Source organism: Anolis sagrei, chromosome 2 (assembly GCF_037176765.1).
Source record: "Anolis sagrei isolate rAnoSag1 chromosome 2, rAnoSag1.mat, whole genome shotgun sequence".
In the NCBI taxonomy this organism is placed as follows: Eukaryota; Metazoa; Chordata; class Lepidosauria; order Squamata; family Dactyloidae; genus Anolis; species Anolis sagrei.
In genome coordinates, this window is record NC_090022.1 from 225,789,253 (window position 1) to 225,811,647 (window position 22,395).

Here is a 22,395-nt window from a genome sequence, read left to right on the forward strand (position 1 = left end):
TGCCTATATATTTGGAGCCACATACAAATTTCTCAGGTGAAAAGGGGTCAATTTTTTTTCAGGCAGATTTATTTTGTGTCAAAAGGCTTTAGTCCAGTCTAGACATAAAGGGTCTACCCAGTGTTCTGAAGCTATTTTGACATAGGCTTCAGTACCTTGGATGACGCCTGTAAAGTCTGGAATTTATTTCGTGTCAAAAGCATAGCATGGATAAATTAGTATAAAATTGTTAAATACAGGGAACACAAGTGGCTAAATAATTTTAGACCAAAAACAGGCAACAGCGACCGCACTGTCTGTAGCTTTAAACAATTCTTCCTCTGTGCATGAGGCAGGGAACTGTGGGAGAGCATACAGATGCTGAGTTGTATGTTCTGCTTCACAGTTGCACAAAGTAGAGGATTATTCTAGGTAGCATTTAGCCATGTTGTATTTTGATCTGCCAACTCCACTTCTGAGTCCGTTCAGGGACTTCCAAGTTGCCCATTCTGGGTTTTCTCCTGGAGGAAGTCCCTAGTGGGGGGAGGGGGGGGGGAGAAGATGACGACGACATCCAGTTGGCATTCCTGGTTCAGCTACCCAGAGGGATACTCTTGCTGTTGGAACATTAAGAGGAGTGGTGGTTCTCATAAAACTTTTCCTTGATTTGATTCTACTGGGAGAAGGCTGATAGCTATGCAGTGGATGGTTTCCACAGTGTTCAACCTTATTTCTCTCACAGTTGACAGCAACTTCCCATCGCACATCAGGGGGGACAATGCCAGCTAGCTTATGGAGTCTATCAACAAGTGTAGGTTTGAGACACCCTGTGATTATTCTGCATTGCTTTACAACATTTTTTTCAGGCAGAAAAGGGTTCTAGATACTTTGATCTAGAAGATATTAAGTGCATCTCTACTCAAAGATCTAGATTGCTATTTATTTTCTCAGGTTTTAAATACCATTTTATTAATATTCTATTAGAACAGTAACATCTGGTAGTTTTTTTATATTTAGTTTTCCTTCCCAAGAGTGTAACTTAATCCAGTGGGCTCTCATCCAATTTGCATTGAACTACTGTAAAGGATGAAATTTTTGCCTATAGTTCTGAGTAAAACTGTCAAGGAACATAAGCACATGAACACAGAAAATAGGGGAAAAGAAGTGGAATGAGGTGGAAGCAGCTGCTGTTCCACTGATCTCTGCAGTCATGATTACTAACATTAATAGGATTAATTTATTTAGTCACATTAAACTATGAGTCTGAAAAGAGACAAACTCGCTAATTTCTATCCAGACAAAGGATTATAGTACCATCTAGTGTTCAATAATATAAACTAAATATACACTCTGATTTGTTATCTATTCCCAGATGAATGGCAGAAACATTGATGTACTTTAATGATGTGGTAGTATAACATGAGAAGCAAAATATATACTAAATATGCTTGTCACCTCATGTTATGCTGACCTATCAAGAAAAACCATCAATGTTTCTCCTAACTACATTGAAGACTGGGAATCAGAACTAGGCAGGCTTGGTAGAGCGATTTGAATGTTATAAATATTTTTATCACAATGCTTCTATTGATGTTTTATGATTTACCAACAAATAGTCACATTCATATTTGGAGTATACTAACAAAACTATATTCTTTGCAACCTGAATCAATGCAAATATGTGGGAAGTCATATCAAGTTGCCGTATCTACAACAGCCTTTAGCTGTTAGTATTTTTCTTTACTATGTTCACATCTGAAATTTTTCAAGTCACATTTTTTCAATTTCTGTGCTCATCCACCAAAATACCATACACTTATACACAAAAATCTGAAGCATATAGCTTTTCTTATGTTGTTTCTCATGATGCCTTTGCTGACCTATCTCTCTTAAAGTGATAGACTTTATGTACTATATGAAAATGATTCAGGTTGTCTTAAATAAGGTAAAGATAGTCCCCTGACATTAAGTCCAGTCATGTCTGACTCTGGGGTGTGGTGCTCATCTCCATTTCTAAGCCGAAGAGCCAGTGTTGTCCGTAGACACCTCCAAGGTCATGTGGCCAGAATGACTGCATGGAGCGCCGTTATCTTCCCGCTGGAGCGGTACCTATTGATCTACTCACATTTGCATGTTTTTGAACTGCTAGGTTGGCAGAAGCTAGGGCTGACAGCGGAAGCTCACGCTGCTCCCCGGAATCGAACCTGCGACCCCTCGATCAACAAGCTCAGCAGCTCAGTGCTTTAACCCACTGCGCCACCGGGGGCTCCTTAAATAGTTAATACCAAAGTCTTAGGGAAAATATCCCACTAAAGGATGTTATTTAGTATATGTTTTCCAAAGAAATATCTCAGTGTGAACCAACTAGCAATTTACTATTGCATCTTAGATGGAATGTGTCTGACATTCTGCCTATGAAAAATCATTCAGTTGCTCAAAAGATGACTATGACCCAGTAAAAGATTTATCTCTTATAATTTTTGAAACAGTCACTTTCTTTGTGTATCTACGTTACATGGTCTGTCACATTAATATCAGTGGCCAATACACCAAAGTAAGTCAACAGAAAAGAATAAAATACTCCGATAGAATATTTATTATACGGACAGGAAGACTTGAGGTGCATTAAAAAGTAAATGGTGCTAGGAACACTGCAGGGTAAAGTCCTGACGCAATTTTACTTTTGATCCAGAAGGTACAGTGGGTAAGTATAACCTCAGCCAAGCCACAATGCTGCCTATGGGTTCCCATTATTAGAAATGCTGGATTCACAGCTGTAATCTTAGTTTTGGGCAACAAATGCTTTATTATTTACTGTATTTGTACCCCGCCCTTTTCACCCCGAAGGGGACTCAGAGGGGTCTTACAATAGGCAACAATTTGATGCCTTATCAAGCAACAAATAATAAAGTAAGCATATACATTAAAAATATAAAATTAAAAACAATATAAGCATTAAAACCAGTTATTAAAACCACACAATCAAGCTCCTTAGCTTGATTGGGCTAGAGCTTGGGAAATTTGGGTTGAAATTCTCATCCAGCCATGAAGCTGAATGAGTGGTCTCAGCCTAAATTACAACACTATCTGTAGACTTTTTGTGAGGAAAATAATATAATCTACTTTGAGCTCTGTGGAAGAAAGACACAATACAAATCAAATAATTTTATTTCTCTTTTTAAAAAATTCAACTAGAAAATCATATTTTTCTATAGACAAAAGCCATGGGTCTCCCATATTTTAGACCAACACTCAAACACTGCACCACACCGACTCAAACATCTATCCTACCTAAAGTAGATACTGGGATTAGATTTAGGACCTTACAAAAACCCCTACTGTTGAATGATGCCTTCCTCCCAGATAATATAAAAGATAAAGGCCTATAAAAATTCTCACATCAGCTTCCTATTGATATAGGAGGCAGCATAAACTGAAATAAATCAATTATGCTGTCATTAACATCAGGAAAACAATTACTCACACTTCAACGAACTTCCAAACCGGAGTCAGAAAGAAATTTTTGCGGACACATACACACAGAGAGATTGGCAAGGCAATTTCCTTGTTGTTTTAAACAAAGCTCGGATTTCCTCTTCCCATAATATTTATTCAGTCAAATACTGAAGAAGGAACAAAGTAGTGTATTGTTCAATCAAATCTCTTAATTAAGAGATTAGAAGATCAAACAGATGCACAACAGGATTATACTATACCACAAGCTTGTGTAAGTGATACTAAGGGATGAAGTTTGATGCTTAAGTTTGTTTTCAGATTTCCTTCTGTTGAGAGACTTTTTAAAACTCAAAATGTTATTTTTTGCTAATGTGAAAGAAGTGTATGCAAAGGACCCAAGCATGAAAAAAATCAATTTAATTTTGTTTTGAAATCCCAGTATTTTTGCATTAGACATTCCCAAACCTGATGGCTGTTTAATACCTATTAAATCATATCATGTAATGGGAGCAGAACTTGTTTACATATATGCATGCTTAAGAGTACATTTCTAATCTTTACTTACCTCATTGTCTGACTCCACAAGTACTTGATCGTATTCACTAAGGGCTACTAGAAACATAATGGAGGTGACATTTTCAAAGCAGTGTATCCATTTTCTTCGTTCTGATCGCTGTCCCCCCACATCCACCATTCTGCAATAGCAGCAAAATGATTACAGGTCAAAAAACAAACATGTATTAAATAGTGCTTATATACTGAATACTACATCATATTTCTATCATAGTGCATTCCTGACATTAATGTGATCCAATCACCTATTCTTTCATATTTAAATAGGCAACACGTATAAATCCTACTATCCATTCTGTTTTATGAGCAAGTGAAAAAGAGGGACCAGATTAACTAGGCAGGCAGTCTATCAATTAAAAATGTAATAGCCATTTTAGGCTAGCAGTCAGAAGACTGCACTGGGATTTGGAATGGCATGGAATTCATTCTTTCTCTGCTTGATCTACCTCTCAGGGTTATAGAAAAATAAAGAGAGGTGTCATATGTCTTTCCTTAAACTCAGTGGGGAAAGGTCAGGATATACATATGTATATAAAAAATAAATAATGTTCTTAATTAGAAATTCAGAAATAGTATATTGATTGTGTGGTGCTGCCTTATGGCTTTAAGAACTGGTAGGCAAAAAAGGTGTGGTGTGGGCATCTCTTCTACCATGAATAATGCTTATGGAAAATATCTGAACTATTAGGTATATTTCACACCAGAAATTGACAACTGTTTTGGATGCTTTTCATATCTTCTATAAAATGAAATCTGGGAGATAAAGATGTTAATATACAAAAGACAGAAAATCAGTGTGTCATGGCACCCACATATTTAATTTGTGGCTGTATTTGCAAATGACACTTAAAAAGCACAGGCCTGAGTAAGCTATAGAAACTCACACTTTCCTCTGAATCAGCTATAAGAGGTATCAGTTTCTTTTGATTAACCATAATTGAAGGGACTTCTGAAGCCTAAACTCTGGTTAATTTTAATTTCAGTTGAATAAAAAAGTCAGTGTCATTTATTAGTTTGAGGTTAATCTTAACTCTTAACTAGAGTTAAGATTAACAACAGTCTGTCTGGTGTGGACATTACACCAAGTTATGGTCAGTCTAAAACATAAGATCATGCTTCTGGACACACTGTAGTTGCAGTAGAGCAGCGTTTCTCAAACTGTGCTCCTCTAGGTGTTTTGGACTTCAGCTTCCAGAAATCCAAGGAACTGTGGAAGCTTAGGCCCAAAACATCTAGTGGAGTACAGATTGAGAAACTCTGTACTAGATGAATAATGAGACCAAGGCCCCATCTACAGTGCCATATAATCTAGTTTCAGAACTTAGATTAACAGCATTGAACTTGATTATATGACACTGCAGACTCAATCTGGATTATCTGAGTCTATGATGACCATTATAATGTAGTTTATAGAACCACATGAGCTGGAGCATGGTTTAATGTTACCTGTGAACACTGCAACAGTGATGAATTAATATGTTATGTCAAGCATACCATTAAAATAGTTATTAACTAACATGCCTGATTTTACCCATTCTATTTAAAAACACTCTAAATGAGCAAGAAATAAATATTGAGATAGAGTTAGTGGAAGATCATTATGAACAAATGTCACAGTTCCCGAACTTGAATTCATAAAACAAACCCTGAGTATGTCTACAGTAGGTTATTAGAATGACTGCTGCATTCAATGAAATGTCAATTTTAATGAGAAATATTAGAGTACCACATATAAATGAGGAAGAAATATGCCCATGGCTCGCACAGGGCCATATCCGTTACTTTTAATTCAAGTAAAAAGGGCTTGTAGAAGATCCTATAAACACATTATAGCTAATTATAACTGAAGTTAAAAAGATTCAATGATGAAATCTTCTTGACATGATAAACAGTCTGTTCCTTTTCAAACTGATTATGATAATTTTTGAAATATGTTAAACAGGCTAAGTTAATGACAGCATAATAAGGCAGTAAAATGCATAAAATACATTGATTTCTATTCAACAAAAAGTTATCTGTAGATAGTTTTTAGCTCCTGGTTAGTGAATGCAATCCATTGAATGAATTCAAAATTACATATGAGAAGAAGTGACTTTACATTTTAAAAAAGGTGTTTGTAGTTTAGTTCTGCATAAATGCAAATCACTCTCCTCTCCATTCTATAACTTTGAATAACATGCAGCCAGTTCATCGAGTTCAAAGTAGGTAATTATGTTGATGTGAAAACACTTTACTTAAATTTACAACTTTTCTCTTTAAAAAGAAAAAGAAAACAAAAAGAAGGGAGAAAATATCAAATACAAATTTACATTAATTGCCTCAGGTTAATAGCAAGAAACTAGACTTGTTTCCCTTATGATCAAAATTAGAAAAAATCTTTTGTCTACCTGAAAATGACACTTTGTAAGTCAAATGGATATTCAATGATTCCTGTAGTCGGAACTCGAACTCTAAGCACATCTTGTTGGGTTGGCAGGTAGCCAGAACCAGCTATGCGGTCCAAGTCATTAAGGTAACTATAAGCAGGAAATAAACAACAAGAATGAATGATATCATAATCCCATTGAAGACATGAATAATGGAAGAACAAAATTCAGGTGGTACAGGATAAAAAAGTATCAAACTGTCTGTCATAACAGTGAATTGAATCTGCAAGAACTATTGTAAATATAGCAATTTTGACATAAAGATCAACAAAACCTTTACAACATTTTTAGTTTTAATTATTTGTGATTAAAAATAACCATGATTCCTACAAATGTCAAAGTCTCATAGAAGACAACAAAGCTGACATTAATTTGTTACACTGAATGCCAACTCTTACTATGGTCATGGTAAGTTATTTGAATAGACTATATTTAATGTGCAACAAGCAATTGTGGGTACATTAAATACATTGTAAGCTGCAGTTCTGCATCTAGTATATGATTTAAGAGATAATGAAATACTGAAAGGGAACTGTTGCTTACCTGTAACTGTGTTTCTTCGAGAGGTCATCCATGAATTCACACAACTGGGTTATACTGCACCTCCGCAGCACCCTTATGGAATTTCCAAAAGCTTTAGTAGTTTGGATTTTGGCTGAAACCCCACCCCATCTCTCCTGGGGCATAAACACAAGTAAGGGGTACCAAGCAACTGAATGCTGTGTCCTTAGATCAGTGGTTCCCAACCTTTGGTCCTCCAGTTGTTTTGGATTTCAATTCCCAGAAATCCCAGCCATCTTACCATCTTAGGAATTGTGGGAGCTTAAATCCAAAACACCTGGAGGACCAAAGGTTGGGAACCACTGCCTTAGATGACTGAGCATAAAATCTACAATTGGGATACAAAGGTTAAAAGAGGTTTGCCCAAATGGCAACTGAACATATACAATCCAAAGGAACGCCTTTAAGAAAGATAGTAGAAGCTGCAACTGCCCTGGTGGAATGGGGACATACGGCTGACCCTTTTGACAAGGTTGTAACAGAGTTCGATAGTGGAGGCTATCCGCTTTGACAGTCTCTGAGATGATACAATTGCCATGAGACTGAGGGCAGCATACCAGAGAAAGTCTATTAGGTTGTCTAAAGCAATGTTTCTCAAACTGTGCTCCTCCAGGTGTTTTGGACTTCAGCTCCCAGAAATCCCAGCCAGCTTACCAGCTGTTAAGAATTGTGGGAGCTGAAGTCCAAAACATCTTGAGAAGCACAGTTTGAGAAACTCTGGTCTAAAGGTTTTGGTGTGATATTGGTAGCAAAGCAGGACCCTGCGAATGTCTCAGGAGTGTAATCTGTGATCGAGAAAATTATCAGGTTTCTGGGGCAATACCAGAAGAACAATGTCTTGGGGTTTAAATGGAATGATAAAACCACATTAGGCAAAAACGTTATGTCTCTGTCCGAGTGGAAGATCAGGTAAGGGATACACCAAAGGGCAGAAAGTTCTGAAGCTCTTCTCTCCGATGTGAAAGAAGAGCTCCAGGAAAATGGCCTTCTGTGGATTTAAATGGTGGCCTTGATTGTTGTGACAGAAGAAATCCCAGGCTCCAACCTGGGGTTGGTGGTGCTGTGTGTGTGTGTGAAGCTTTTTAAAATCTTGTAGAAAAGTTTTGACCCAGGGATGAGCAAAACAAAATTGACTCCTTTATTGTGCTTGGAATAGTTGGTAATGGCACGATGTGAATGCTGCCTCTAGTGTTGCAGTGATAGGGTCCAGGGCCTTACCTTCTAAAAGTTTGATGTGTAGAGGTGGCAAGGGAGATGGCTGTGTCATTGACGGAGATATACTAGCCCTGGAAACAGAGAGGAGGCAACAGACAGTGGAGGGGGGAAGATTCATCATTAGAAGATAACGGAGGTGGTTGAGGGGTATCCTCCTTTTCACTTCCTCCCTTTTCTTTAATTCTGCCTCATACCCCTTTCCTGGGTTAGGGGGAACGAGTAAAGGGGAGTATCCGATGCTCATCAATGATGATGATGGCAGTATCTCCAACATGGATGGTGTTGAGGATGGAGTTCATAGCACTGAAGGAGGAAACTGAGAGGGTCAGTTTCAACTTTGACAAGATGGCTTTTAACTTTGCCTTCAACACTGATGAAGGAACTCTCAAAGTGGAAGGCTGTACCGAAGGCTCCAATGCTGACTGGTATAGAAGGGAGCACAGTTTTGTCTCCCTGTTCTTTCTTATCTGAGATGCAAAAGTCTGCGGCAATGGGAGCAAGAAACTACTATGTTGACATTTAGAATATCCACCTGAGTCTGGCATCTTGTTATTGCACTGATTGCACCGCTTAAACCTTATGGTTGACTTGTTGAAGAGAGACATCAGCATGATTGTAGAGAACTGCGAAAAACATGCAGTGGAGGTGAAAGCTATTTGATCCGAAGAGCTACTAATTGCAGCGGCGGACAAAAAGGAACTGAGGAGCCTGCTGGTGAGTGAGCACTTTTACGCTCAGGAGTGAGGGGTCAAAGTTACCACCAAAATTCAAACTGGTAAAGCTTTTGGAAATTCTGTTAAGGCACTGCGCAGGTACAGGATAACCCAATTGTGTGATTCATGGAGACTACTAAGAAGAAGCACCATTCTCTAAGATTCTCAACATTCCCTGTTACAAACTGATCAAGCCTTTCATGTAATGTAAGTAGCATTAATATTCCCTCATACAAATGTAGATAGCTGTAAATTCTAATTTTAAGATATATTTTGATGATATATAATTTATTAGAAGAACCACACATAGCTTCTACTGTAAAGTAGCTATTCCATGTAACGAAGTTTCTCATGTATCGAAAAAATATGCATTCCTTCCCATCAGGAGGATTGACAAAAATATTTTAACTTTCAAAAGGGATCATAATATCCACAGGAAAACTTTTAGTGGGGTGAGGAGGTGATCTGGGCAAGTGGTTAGTGCATGACATTTATTTCAGAATTATCGTCCTTAAGAGTGTAATTGTTATTATTCACTGTCAAGCTGGCTTCAAATTATGGCCCTATGAATGAGAGATCTTAAAGAGACCCTATGATTAATAGCCTTACTAAGATCTTACAAACTCAGAGTTGTGACTCCTTGATTGAGTCTATCCACCTTTAATGCAGCATAATACTATCACATAAATATCACAAAGGTATAGCTGAGCTGGCACTAGACCGGATGAAGCTATCATGAATCCAAATCTTTTCAGCCTACAGATGTGAAAAACATTAATCTTTAATGTTTTGCTGCTGACCTAAGATTTGGGTAATTCCATATTGCTTGAATCAGTTCTGCTTGAATCTGTCCTTTCCCCCACCTACTATATACTTTATTTTATGTAAATCATTTCTTCCTTCAAAGATGACAGTGCACCAACATGTAATATAAAACAGTAAAAATGAAGAAAAATAAACAAATACAAATACAATAAAACATAAACATTAATTGAAAATGCTTTCCATGTGGATGCACTAGTCAAATACACTGGATTAAATGGCAGTGTAGTTAGGGCATAGGAAAACCCTTCATGGTGTTGCAGTGAGTTGACAGGTAACTTGAAAGTGCACACATACATATGAGTATGTAGAACTGCAGTCATTCTGTTTTTCAGCTACATTCATATTATACAGTTGCTAAAGTGGTGGTATGTCAACCACAGTTTTATAGCATATGTACACATTAACAGAGGTCAGTTGTGGAATTCACTACAACAAGTGATAGCTGCTAACTTGGACAGGGTCAGAATGGACTAGAAAAATGTGGGCACCTGCTATGGAGACCATGCAGTCATTTCCAAATTTCTATTCACTTATTTTTTTTTTACCAAAAATAAAAAACTTCTATTTCTGACTATGATTATGATAAATATCTATTTCTGTTTTTTAAATTTTTATTTTAAGAAAAACCCAGAACACCGGGAACTGGAAGATGACTGTCAGAGATCTCTATCTTCCTAAACTTTACACTGTTGGTATGGTATAAACAAAGTATCCTACATACTCATGGATAAGTCTGGAAATCTTAGTCAAAAAATCAACCCAAAAAACCCTGGTTCAACTTATCCATGGATCAATATGACTACTATAGCTTAACTCTTCTTTTAAAGGGTGGTGGTGGTGGTGGTGAGGGCTCCCCTTCTTTGAGTAAAGGGGTGATAGGCAAGAGCGTAGTCTGTCCTAAAAGAAACCTAAAGAGGCCTCTCTACCATCTCCATTGCCGTGATGCCATTTCTGGCCTTTTTGAATGGATGGGTGGAGAAATAGTGGTGGTGATGGTCAGGGGCACCTTCATGGAATGATCCATGGATCCTATAAAATCCACAATTCAGGCCCCAAAACCTGCCCTCGTCTTATACACAAAGCTGACTAAATATGAGTATATATGGTACTTAAATATTGAGTATGCTGAAGCAGAAAGAGGATGCCAGACTCGGTCTTGCTGTTCAAGAGTGCACAATTTTTGCCTTGCTTATGGTTCCCAGTGTTAAAATACAGGATTTTGAGGATGTCCCTTAGAGGGGCTGATGATGTTGCCATTGCTTGAAAACACTGTACAAGGCCAATCAGCCAGCCACTCAACTATAGTAGATTAATTGTGGATTTCAAAATCAAGCACTCCTTCTGACAAACATTTAAACAGATTGACTAAAGAGCGTGAACAGGTCTAGAAGCTTTACATATGTATGACTATAGCAGTATAAGATGTAGCTCACAAATGCTACTACTTGAGAGAGTTTGGGATGACAAATATGTGCACCTTGGTATTATAAGTTTAGTCCGTAAAGAAATCAATTTGGATAGGAAACATCTGAAATGGTTAGCCCAAGTAAATAGCATGCATACCTCTAATTATGTTTTTTCGTCCACACTGCCAATATGAGAACTCCCTGGAGAACAAGCCCTCCCCTTTGGAAACCCTATGAGCTATGTAGCCCTGTCTGCAGGTTCACATTCCTTTTCTATGTTCTACAGCACCTTGTCTGGACTGATCAGAAATGTTCATACAAGATCAAAGACTAGTTAGCAAAGGCCTAAGAAGGGGGTCACGCACCAAGGAGGAGAAATAATGAATGCTGACTTGTTTTTGGGTTAGCTTCAAGTTTCATTTTGACAGCAATGCATGCAAAAATCAGGCATGACATATTTCTCCTATCTTTGAATTCCCCATGAAAAGTTAGACATGGAAACCAGCACATAATCTGGCATCCTGAAAAAATATCATCTTTCATACTAGCTTTCACTCTTGCCAAAGGGAAAAAGAAAAAAGAAAAGCACACTGATTGTGGAAGCTGGCAACACAGAAAAGAAAATTTCCCTCGGTTGAATCGGGATCCATCTCCAATACAGCTTCTTATTGCATCCTTCTCCAAAGCTAGACAAATGAATCTTTGTTTTAGGATTTAAAAGAGCTCTGTTTTTGATAAGATTTTTTTCTTTATGAAAGAGGATCAAAGGATCCAGTGGCACTGAGCATTTGCAGTGAGCCTCTTCTCTCGGGAAGCTATTTGGAAGCCAGCAACAGCTCTTCCAGACCAATAGCTTATCTCCACTACACATTACCTGACTTTTACCTGACCCATTTATCTTATAATGTGTGAAAGTGTGTGTGTGAGAGAGAATGAAGAAACAAAGCACTCAATCATGCACTTACTTTGTTCTTTCTTTCAATAACTGAGCTAGATTGGAAAGATGTACATTGGAGCAGGAAAACATTGGTGAAAAGTTCATTTGCAAGCTATTGGAGCTTAGCTCTTCTCCACAATCTAAGGAAGTGTCTACACTGTAGAATTAATGAAGTTTGACACCACTTTAACTTTTGTCATGTCAGGAGCAACTTGAGAAACTGCAAGTCGCTTCTGGTGTGAGACAATTGGCCATCTGAAAGGATGTTGCTCAGGGGACGCCCGGATGGTTTGATGTTTTACCACCCTTGTGGGAGGATTCTCTCATGTTCCTGCATGGAGAGCTGGAACTGACAGAGGGAGCTCATCCGCGCTCTCCCTGCTTGGGAATTTATATTTTGACCCCATTTGACATGAAATACTGACAGACCAGTATAATATTTTGAATAATATCATATCTTTTCCTTTTTTTCACCTGCTCCCTGTTAACTACACAGCCCTTCTAAAACTATTCTAAATCATTTGGGTGCCTTAGGCCACAATCTTACATTTGTCTATTATTATTATTATTATTAACTTTATTTGTACCCCGCTAGCATCTCCCGAGGGACTCGATGCGGCTTACATAGGCCGAAGCCTCAGAACACAATACAGTAAAAACATAACACAACAATAAACAAAGCAAATCAAAATAGTTAAGCAGAATAACAACAACAGTGACAATACATCAGGACACTTTAAAACTGGGTCAGCCAGAGCAGTGGGGTACAGGGTTAAAAGTGCTGAAATGGCAGGAGGCACATAGGATTAAAATAGTGCGGTGTGCAGCAATATTAATTGTACTAAAGTGCTTTTAGGACTTGGGATGGGGAATTCCTAATCTGAGAAGGCACATCGGAACAGCCAAGTTTTTAGGTTCTTTCTGAAAGCTGCTAAAGTAGGGGCCTGTCGAAGCTCTTTTGGAAGGGCGTTCCAAAGTCTATACAGGAATGCATCCTGTCGACTTTATTTCAATGCTGGAGACAGATATCTCCATCATTTACTTATGAGTTTTGCATTCAGAAACATGTAAATGAATATAATTACTACACATCTGTAACAGGATCTGAAAAATTTGGTTTGAAGAAGATCCACAACTGCTTAAATCCTAATCCTGAGTTTTGAGGTGAGTAAAGATTGCAGGCTCAAAAGACAACTAAGGAATGCATGAGACCAGACCTTTCCAAACTATGTGTCATGTCAGTGTGCCGGCTGCATTTTGTGTGTCAAACGTAATAAGAAACCTCTGAATCTATGTGAAATAAGCAATAAATCATATAATTAAAAATATAAATGAAATGTTTTCATTAGATATGTTTCGTCCTCATATATTTCGTTATTACAATTTATATGTATGTCCGCATCTCTTACAAGGGCTTGATTAACCTTCAGTTTGCTAGGAAAACTGAATTACTGTGTTGCAAAATGATACATGTCTAAACAGTGTGTCACCAGCATGAAATGTTTGCATTAGATAAATATCTAATAAATCAATTATAATTACTTAACTGATAAGGTTCTTGCAGTCGGAAATATTGCCTAAGTACTGCCAAAACTCAATTCAGTCATTACAATCAACATTTTTTGCACATCATTTTCTATAATTTCTTTTTATCTTTCTCTGTTACTTTCCCAGTAATTAGTTTTCTTAAACCTACCTATAACTTCTCTAATCCCGTTGATTCTTTCTTTTCATGAAAGTTCACACAAGTGTTAGTAAAATATACTACATATCATCCCTCTGTACTCATTTGACTATTAATAGACTATTTTTGAACTACCAGGGTCCACCTACATTTTAGTATTAATGCACTTACAGCATTTTAATAGTCATGGCTCAATGCTATGGCATCATGGGAGTTGAAATTTTACAAGCCTTCTCTGCCAAAGAGTGCTGGTGCTTCATCAAGCTTTACAACACTGAGCCATGGCAGCTTAAAGTGTTGTCAAACTGCACTAATTCTACAGTGTGGATTTTTTTCCTTGTCAGGAGCAACTTAAGAAACTGCAAATCGCTTCTGGTGTGAGAGAATTGGCTGTCTGCAAGGATGTTGCCCAGGGGACGCCTGGATGTTTTGATGTTTGATCCTTGTGGGAGGCTTCTCTCATGTTCCCACATGGTGAGTTGGAGCTGACAGAGGGAGCTCATCTGCGCTCTCCCTGGATTCAAACCTATGATCTGTCAGTTTTCAGTCCTGCCGGCACAAGAGTTTAACCCGTTGCACCACGGGGGGGGGGGGGGGGGGGGTCCTTACAGTGTAGATGCACTCTTGGAGATACTATATAGGCACCGAGAGATGCTTCTGACAAAGGGATCCTGACATAAAATGCAAATTTCCCCTCTATACTGTGAATTGCATGCTCTGAAATTGCTATTTCTTTCCTTAAGCAAATGCAGAGGGGTCCACTGTACTATTCTCTGAATTTGGATCACCATGAAATTGTTATCTAAATAGCAACTGCGACTGATAGCCTCATCTTCCAAGCTAGTATTGCACATTATACAAACCTTCTGGAGCTGCGTCACAAAACAGTGAACGCATTATGGCCAACGGCTTGTTCCACACATATTACCTTGGTAATGCACCTCAGGCCTGTATCACTATGGCAACCCAACAGAATTGCCTCAGCAGCCACTCGAAATCATTTTTACAGAATGAACTACAGCTATAATTAACATTTAAAACGTGAACTGTACTACAAATGCATTAAAATGTGCAATATTTTGCTTTTTTTAAAAAAATGGAGGCCTTCTTTAAAAAACCCCTGTTCAAATGAACACATGAAGCAGAAGATCAGATCTGCAAGATATTCTATCTAAATATAAAAAGTCTATGACTAAAATATCCTTTGAGTCAGTGTCCATGAGATTGAGAGAACCTATATGTATGTGTGCTCTGCACATCTTGTAAAAGTGCCTAGAATCTTCCTGCCTAGTGCGATCTAATGAGAATTTCCAGGAAAAACATTAGAGAGCATTACTGCAATTATAAATAATGCAAACACTCAGAACATTAGCTCTGAACCGCAACAGTCAATAAAATTTCTGCCCCTGGACTTGCAGCTCATGACTTTAGACTGAAGTGTCTTTTAACGCTGCATCCAAATACGATTATTAGCATACAGCAAGCAGCTAACTGAAGCAATAATCTTATTATTTATCTCACAGAGTGTGCAATGCTTATTAGCTGGCATGTTTAACAACTTCCTGAGTTGCACTAACTGAGAAAAGAAAGTGATTACCTAAAGTTTGGACTTTCAGATTGCATTCTATGGGTGCTTACCTGGGGCCTCATCAGTAATTTAAAAAATACCTGAACTGGCTACCCTCCACAACTTAAAATATTCAGTAACAGGATGATACAAGGGAATAGTGGGGCCCATTCTGGAACGCCATCTCGGATCATAACGTAAAAGGGACTCTGAATTGTTTTGACTTGTGTCCCCTGTAAATGGCGCATATGCCCTGGACAGTACATCAAGTGGTTTGCATTTTCTACTTAAGGACCAGTGTGTAATAGACCCTAATCTGTCACAGAAACAGCTCTGCTAGATGACTCCTTGTAGGAGCATTGCCACAGAATAGGCCTTCAAATACATTCTGACCATGTTTTGTCTGATTCGCCCTGAGTTTTCCACTAATACTGCTCTATTCTACAAGTGTACCTATACTATTGAATTAATGCTATATGACACCACTTTATTTATGTGGCTCAATACTATTGATTCATTGGGGTTGTAGTTTTACAAGATTTCAGCCTCCTCTAACAAAGAGTGCTGGTGCCTCACCAAACTACAATTCCCAAGATTCCACAGGACTGAACCACTACTAACCACAGCAGCTCCAACACCAACTCTGAGGCTAAACTGATTAGATCAAGAAGGAAGAATGCTGAGCAGTGGGGTGGGAGGTACACCAAGATCATTAATATTCTGTTCTGGATACCCCAAACATTATGACACCGGATCAGAGGGAGAGAATCACAATAGATCATTACAACTTCATTTTCCTGCCCCCGGGGTCCAGGTCTTGCCTGCTGTTGAACAGAAAAACCTGGTGGGCAAAGACGAGTGAAGGTAACAACTCCCTGTGTCATTCAGCTGTACTTGTTATCAAAGAATCATAGAACTAGAAAGGACCACAAAGGCCATTCAATCCTTTCTATGCAAGAGACAGGGTCCAATGAGAGATTATTTCCCGTGAAAGCAATGGGTAAGAACTAGATTTCAACTCTGTGTGTGGACAAATGGCACCAACACTGAATTTCTTTGCTGGCCTAGTTGCAGTGATGTTGAGCAGAAAAAAGGCACAGAAAGGAAGAAAAAAATGGAAACATTTGGAGGAAGGCTATTGGCTTCCAGCCACTGATTTCATCAGAGCCAAGGTATTAGAGCAGGCATGGACAAATGTTTTTGCCTTGGGGCTGCATTGTGGGCCTGACTAAGAGAGCCAGGCCAGGAGGGAGGGCAGACAGGCACACGCTGGGTGGGATGGGCCCGAAAGGGACACGGCCTGTGAGAGGGTGGGGCTGGGAGGGGGCGGGGCAGGGCAGGGCCTGGGTCATCCTGAGGCTGTCCTCCTGGCATAAGGATGGGACTACTCACCCCATCCTTTTGCCAGGAAGAAAATGAGACATGCAGCAACTGCCCTGATTCTTTATCCCAATCCTTCTTCCCCAATCTTCAGGCTGTCCTCTCAGCATTATGCCAGGAGGAAGGGAAGACAGGCAAATGCCGAGAGCGCTCTGGAGGGCTCTCAGCTGCTACATGCCTTCCTTGGGCCATCCTTTCAGCATTTATGCTAGTATTGTCCTTACATCAGGAGGAGGACGAGACGTGGTGGCTGAGAGTGCTCCAGAGGGCTCTCAGCTGCTGTGTGCCTTCCTCATCTGTCCTTTCTGCATAAGGATATGGTGGGCCACCATGTCCTTATGCCGCGAGGACAGGGAAAATTAGAAGGGTCTGAGATAAGCACCCGGGGGGGGGGGGGGCACATCTGGCCCCCAGGCCTTAGTTTGCCCATGCCTGTATTAGAGGAAGGATGGTTTGGATCATGTCCTGTAATATCCCCCCCACAGTTCTTTGGCTTCATCAACCTACCAGAAGTCACTGTTTGAGAAATAAGTGGGTCAGAGACAGCAGACTTCTCCTCTCACCAAACTGGACTAGAATCCATTTCATCAGTTGCATCTGATAAGAGTAGACTTTAATCCAGGGGTCCCCAAACTTTTTGAACAGAGGGCCGGGTCACAGTCGCTCAAACTGTTGGAGGGCCGGATTATAATTTGAAAAAAAAAATGAATGAATTCCTATCCACACCACACATATCTTATTTGTAGTGCAAAAAACACTTGAAATAATAAAAGAAATAAAATGAAGAACTATTTAAACAAATATAAACTTAGCAGTTTAGAATAAATATAAACCTAGCAGTTTGAAAACATGCAAATGTGAGTAGATCAATAGATACTGCTCTGGTAGGAAGGTAACGGCGCTCCATGCAGTCATGCCGGACACACGACCTTGGAGGTGTCTATGGGCAACACTGGCTCTTCGGCTTAGAAATGGAGATGAGCAGCAGAGTTTCAGAGTCGGACATGACTGGATTTAAGGCCCCCCCCTCTCCTGCCTCCGGGATGCGGCGAGGCGGCATCCCGAAGGGAGGAGAGGCTGGGCCCACGGAGGCAGTGAGCCAAGCAAGCCCAAGCCGCTTGGCCTGCTGCCTCCCCCCCCCCCCCTTCCTCTGGGATGCATCCAGAATGCATCCCGAAGAGAGGGGAGGCTGGGCCCACGGAGGCAGCGAGCCAAGCCGGCCCAAGCCGCTTGGCCCGCTTCCTCCCCCCTCCCCCTCCTCCGGGATGCATCCAGAATGCATCCCGAAGGGAGGGGAGGCTGGGCCCACGGACCTAACAATATGTACCGGTATGTGTGACAACCATTCTTGTAGTGAGACTGCACAAACAGAAATACTCAAACAGCCCATTATGGGTTTGCTCAGAAGTTATGCTCAGTATAGGGATGCATATAATAGTTGTGATTTGCTACCAGTTACTATGTTTATGTTTTCATTATAAAACCACATCTAAAAATCTGAATTCATCAATGTCTGCTTGGATATAAACCTCAAGAAGCCACTACCACATAAATCTAGAACATAAATCTAATTTATATCTTTTCTATGTCTCCTTGGTATGCCAATATTTGGCCATTTCAATGTCTACAGAAAATTTGATTATGTCAATGAATAGCTTGCGTATTACTAGGACAATCTTTTTTTTTTTTTACACTCAGCAATCAGGCAGATCAAACAGTCTGACAAAATTACACAGTTTTACCCGTATTAGTCACAACAGTGATGCACACTGAAGTTATATAATTACAGGCTAAAACAGGCACATCATTTGACTACAACACATTGCTTAGAGAATCTAATTGGGGTGTGGGAGGACATTCTCCTTTTCCGGTCATTTTCAACCCTGCAAGTTCCATGTATGCCATTTCTCCCATACTGACATGAGGATTTTCTGATGCACTGCTTTGGCAGTACAGCCCAAAAGATCTAAACAAACCTTGGAGAAGAAATTAATAAACTGTCTGTCAGGCTATTATTTTACCAGTTCTATTTTTTAAAAAATACCATTAAAAAGAACACTGTGCTACAGTGCTATCCTCAGAAGTAAATGCTCCTGGAGGCCTCTGCAACTGGTTTTTGTACTATTATTCAGGTCTCTTAGGGCTAGGAAGTGGGGGAAGCTGTCAGGACTGGAGGATTGATACTTTCTCCTCTTGTGCTATTTACAGTGGTAAGATGGGCGACTTTTGGGAAGTCACATTCTCTCAGTATCAGGGGAAGACAAGGGCAACCTTTCATTGAACAAATTATACCAAGAAAACCTTATGATTAGTTCATTTTTAGGGTTGCCATAGGTTATAAATGATTTGAAGACACACCAAAGCAGTACCCCTTCCAGGTACAGTGGGGCTGTTGTATCCGTAAGCTCAGAATCCACAGATTCATCAATTCAAGGCAGCAGCAGAAAGCCCTGGCTGTCAGGCACACATTCTTCTGACTGTCCTGATTCTGGGGAACACACCAGCAGCCCCTTTTTGCCTTGCGGCCAAAGAAACAGAAGCACCATGGCAATTGCCTCAAAGGGATAAGTAGATAACTCGTACACTCCCCGGTGGCAGGGGAGCCCAAAGAATGCATGCCTGGAGAGCTTGTTACTCCACTGCTACTCTATTAATAGGGGCTCCAGCATCTGTGTTTTTTTTTGGGGGGGGGGGTTGTTATCTGTGCAGGTCTTAGAACCAATCTCCCACAGATAATGAGGGAACCATTGCAATTTCACCCCTTCAGGACATTTATTTAAACCTACCAAGGATGTAACCAGTTCTGTTTTTTTTTTCCTTCTTTAATGTTCCAACTATCAAACCAAGTTTCTATATAATAATCACAGAACTAATTAAAAGACTAAAATTTCTGGCTTCCTTGGACTTTTCCTTCTTTGTATGCTCCATTGCTTCAATATTTTGCAAGTAGTTTCAGAGGTTTATTTGTTATTGTTTTTCTTATTGTTTTTAACCCCCTTTTTTGATTCATGATCTCTACATTCCTATGGACTTAGCTGCCTGCTATGTATATAGAATGTACTTGGGTGGTCTTGTTTCATGTATAATGTATAACCTGAGTTTGCTATCAGAGGAATGATTACTCCTGGGCAAGGAATTGTTTTAGTTCACATGTCTGAAGTATATTCCTTGCATTAAGGCAACAAACAATGGAGGAAAAAATCTGCATCCCTTCTACCCATTACATTTACTTAAGAGATCTCAATTTCAGGAGAATTTGTTGCTGTATGCCTTCATTTCCCACTTAGGCAGACCATGAAGGGAATTTATCATGGGGGTTTGTTGGCAAGATTTGCTTAGAAGAGGTTTGCCTTTGCCTTCTTCTAAGGCTGTGAGAGACTGATCTGCCCAAGGTCAGTCAGTGGGCTTTCATGGCTGAGTGAGATATGGTCTCCAGAGTTGTAGTTCTATGCTCAAACCACTGCACCATGCTGCGAAGGGTTATGGTGACCCTATAGAACTATTTCCTGCTGTTTAATAGCTATACACAACTCTGGTTTGAAATGGCAACCCTACAGTGGTAAATAGCACAAGAATTCAAGGAGGTGCCATAAACCGACAGGTGAATTAAGGTGCCTTGCTAAATGTTTCAAATATTTATATCCAGATACCTTGCCTCCAATACAAAGATAGATATCTATATATAGAAGAGAACTTTGTTTTACTTTCACCTCTGTCTGCAGTAGGTTCTATTGAGAAACAGATTGTTTATTGTGAGACTTAAATTTTCAAACAGTTATAATGAATAGACCCCAAACAGTGATTTCTGTTACATTTTACTGTTCCCACAATTTAAGTTCTCCAGCATGTGAAAAGAGTTTCAAAGAAAAGTATTGGCTCCTTGTAGAATCATTCTCAACTCAGATAGCTAAACAAACTCAAGTGTCAACCAGGATGTGTGAAGAATCTACAACGGAAGTAACCCTGCTTACTTCAGCTTCCAGGGATTGTGCTTTATACTGTATATTTACAATCAAGAGCCCCATTTTAAAAACCCATTTTCTTTAAAAAAAACAACTTTATTTTTGAAAATATTATAAATACACTGCATGCAACACATAGAATACAATCATAAAAATTAGTCATTTTCCAAAGAGTAAGTTTCCAAAAGACACTTTTCAAAAAGACAATTAGAACAAACCATAGCAAGAATGAAGTGAACTTAAAAGGTATGGAAAACAACCCAACTGTCTCTAGTTTTTAACTTGTCTGTCATCCGCAAACACGTGTGCTCATTTCTCAACCCAAATTGCCACACCTTATGAATAAATGTACACATGAGGAAACCCAACATACCAAAGCCAGTTCCAAATACCTAAGATTGCAAACTGCATTATGAAATAAGCTATGCGATTGTTTAATTCCTTTTTATTTTTAGATTCTTATACATCAATTTTGACATCTTTAATCAGTTGAGCTTAACCTTTTCTTGGCTACACTTAAACAGATTGAGAAGACGTTCTCAAGATCATTCATGATTATTTATTTATTTATATTCCACCTTTCTCCCCATGGGGATTTAGGATGGCTAACATCTATCCACACTAAATAGTTAAAAAAGAACAATATAAAAGCTTAAAAACAATTAAGCAATAACAGTACAGTAAAAACATTATTAAAAAACAGTGAATACATTAAAATGGCCTTTAATACTAATATTCACCCCCCAATCCCACCCACCCTCCCCAGAGCCTCCCTTACTCTTCCACAAAAGCCTGTAGGCAGAGGAAGGTCTTGACTTGCTTGCAGAAGGCCAATAGGGCTGAGGCCATTCTGGTTTCTCTTGGGAGGGAGTTCCACAGCCTGGGAGCAGTCACTGAAAAGGACCTCTCATCCCACCAAGTGTGCTTGAATGGGTGGTGGGCTGAGAGAAGGCCCTTCCCAGTAGATCATAGATGTTTCCCAGGTTAATAGAAAGAGATGCAGTCTTTCAGATAACCTGGACCGGAGCCATATAGGGCTTTCTAGGTCAAAATCAGCACTTTGAAATGTGCTCGGAAACATGTTGGCAGCTAGGAAATACTTCATAGGTTACATATTTTGGGAAGTTCTAGAAAAGCGATTTCACATTTTCACTTTTATACTTACTATTTAGTGGAATCTGACAACTGATATTCCCGTCGTCTGTCATAGCATTCTTGTATTCCAGGGTCATTCCATAAACTCTTGATTGCATCTACGTAAGGGTTCTCAAAGGAATTGACTTTTTCTATATCAACATCTCGAACTAAATGTGCATTACCCTACAAATAAAAAAATCCACAAATATCTAATTAGGTGCACATTCATCATCAGCACACACACACAGAGATAGAAGCAGCATAAATATCTTCACTTTAAAATTAGCTGTGTGAGGATGTTAGCGGATGTCCTTCTAGAGATATACACTAATGCCTTTCTTCCATAATTTATTGACATCAATATGAAAACTGGCAAATTTCCTGAGGTTTAGAGGAAGAAAATATTTTAAGAAAAGCACAGTGGGAGGTGTGGCATCAGTCAGAAGAATGTTGGGACAAGAAAACCAAAAATTAAAGTGGAACAGAAAAAATAGAAGGGACTGGTGGTTGAGGGTCAGTAGAAATAGAGGCCATCTATACTGCAGAATTATAGCCGTTTGGCACCACTTTAACT

General features: G+C 39.3%; 1 protein-coding gene across 2 annotated transcripts in view; it reads right to left on the reverse strand.

The window, feature by feature from the left end:
- The window catches only part of LOC132767334 (guanine nucleotide-binding protein G(q) subunit alpha), a 113,160-nt gene that overhangs the window by 15,986 nt on the left and 74,779 nt on the right, over nucleotides 1-22,395 (reverse strand). For both annotated transcript variants that reach the window (XM_060762165.2, XM_067464438.1), the window contains 3 exons: nucleotides 21,850-22,004; nucleotides 6,396-6,524; nucleotides 4,001-4,130 (listed from right to left, as the gene is read on the reverse strand). In XM_060762165.2, coding sequence (XP_060618148.1) covers nucleotides 4,001-4,130; nucleotides 6,396-6,524; nucleotides 21,850-22,004 — 414 coding nt within the window. The remainder of the gene's footprint in view (nucleotides 1-4,000; nucleotides 4,131-6,395; nucleotides 6,525-21,849; nucleotides 22,005-22,395) is intronic.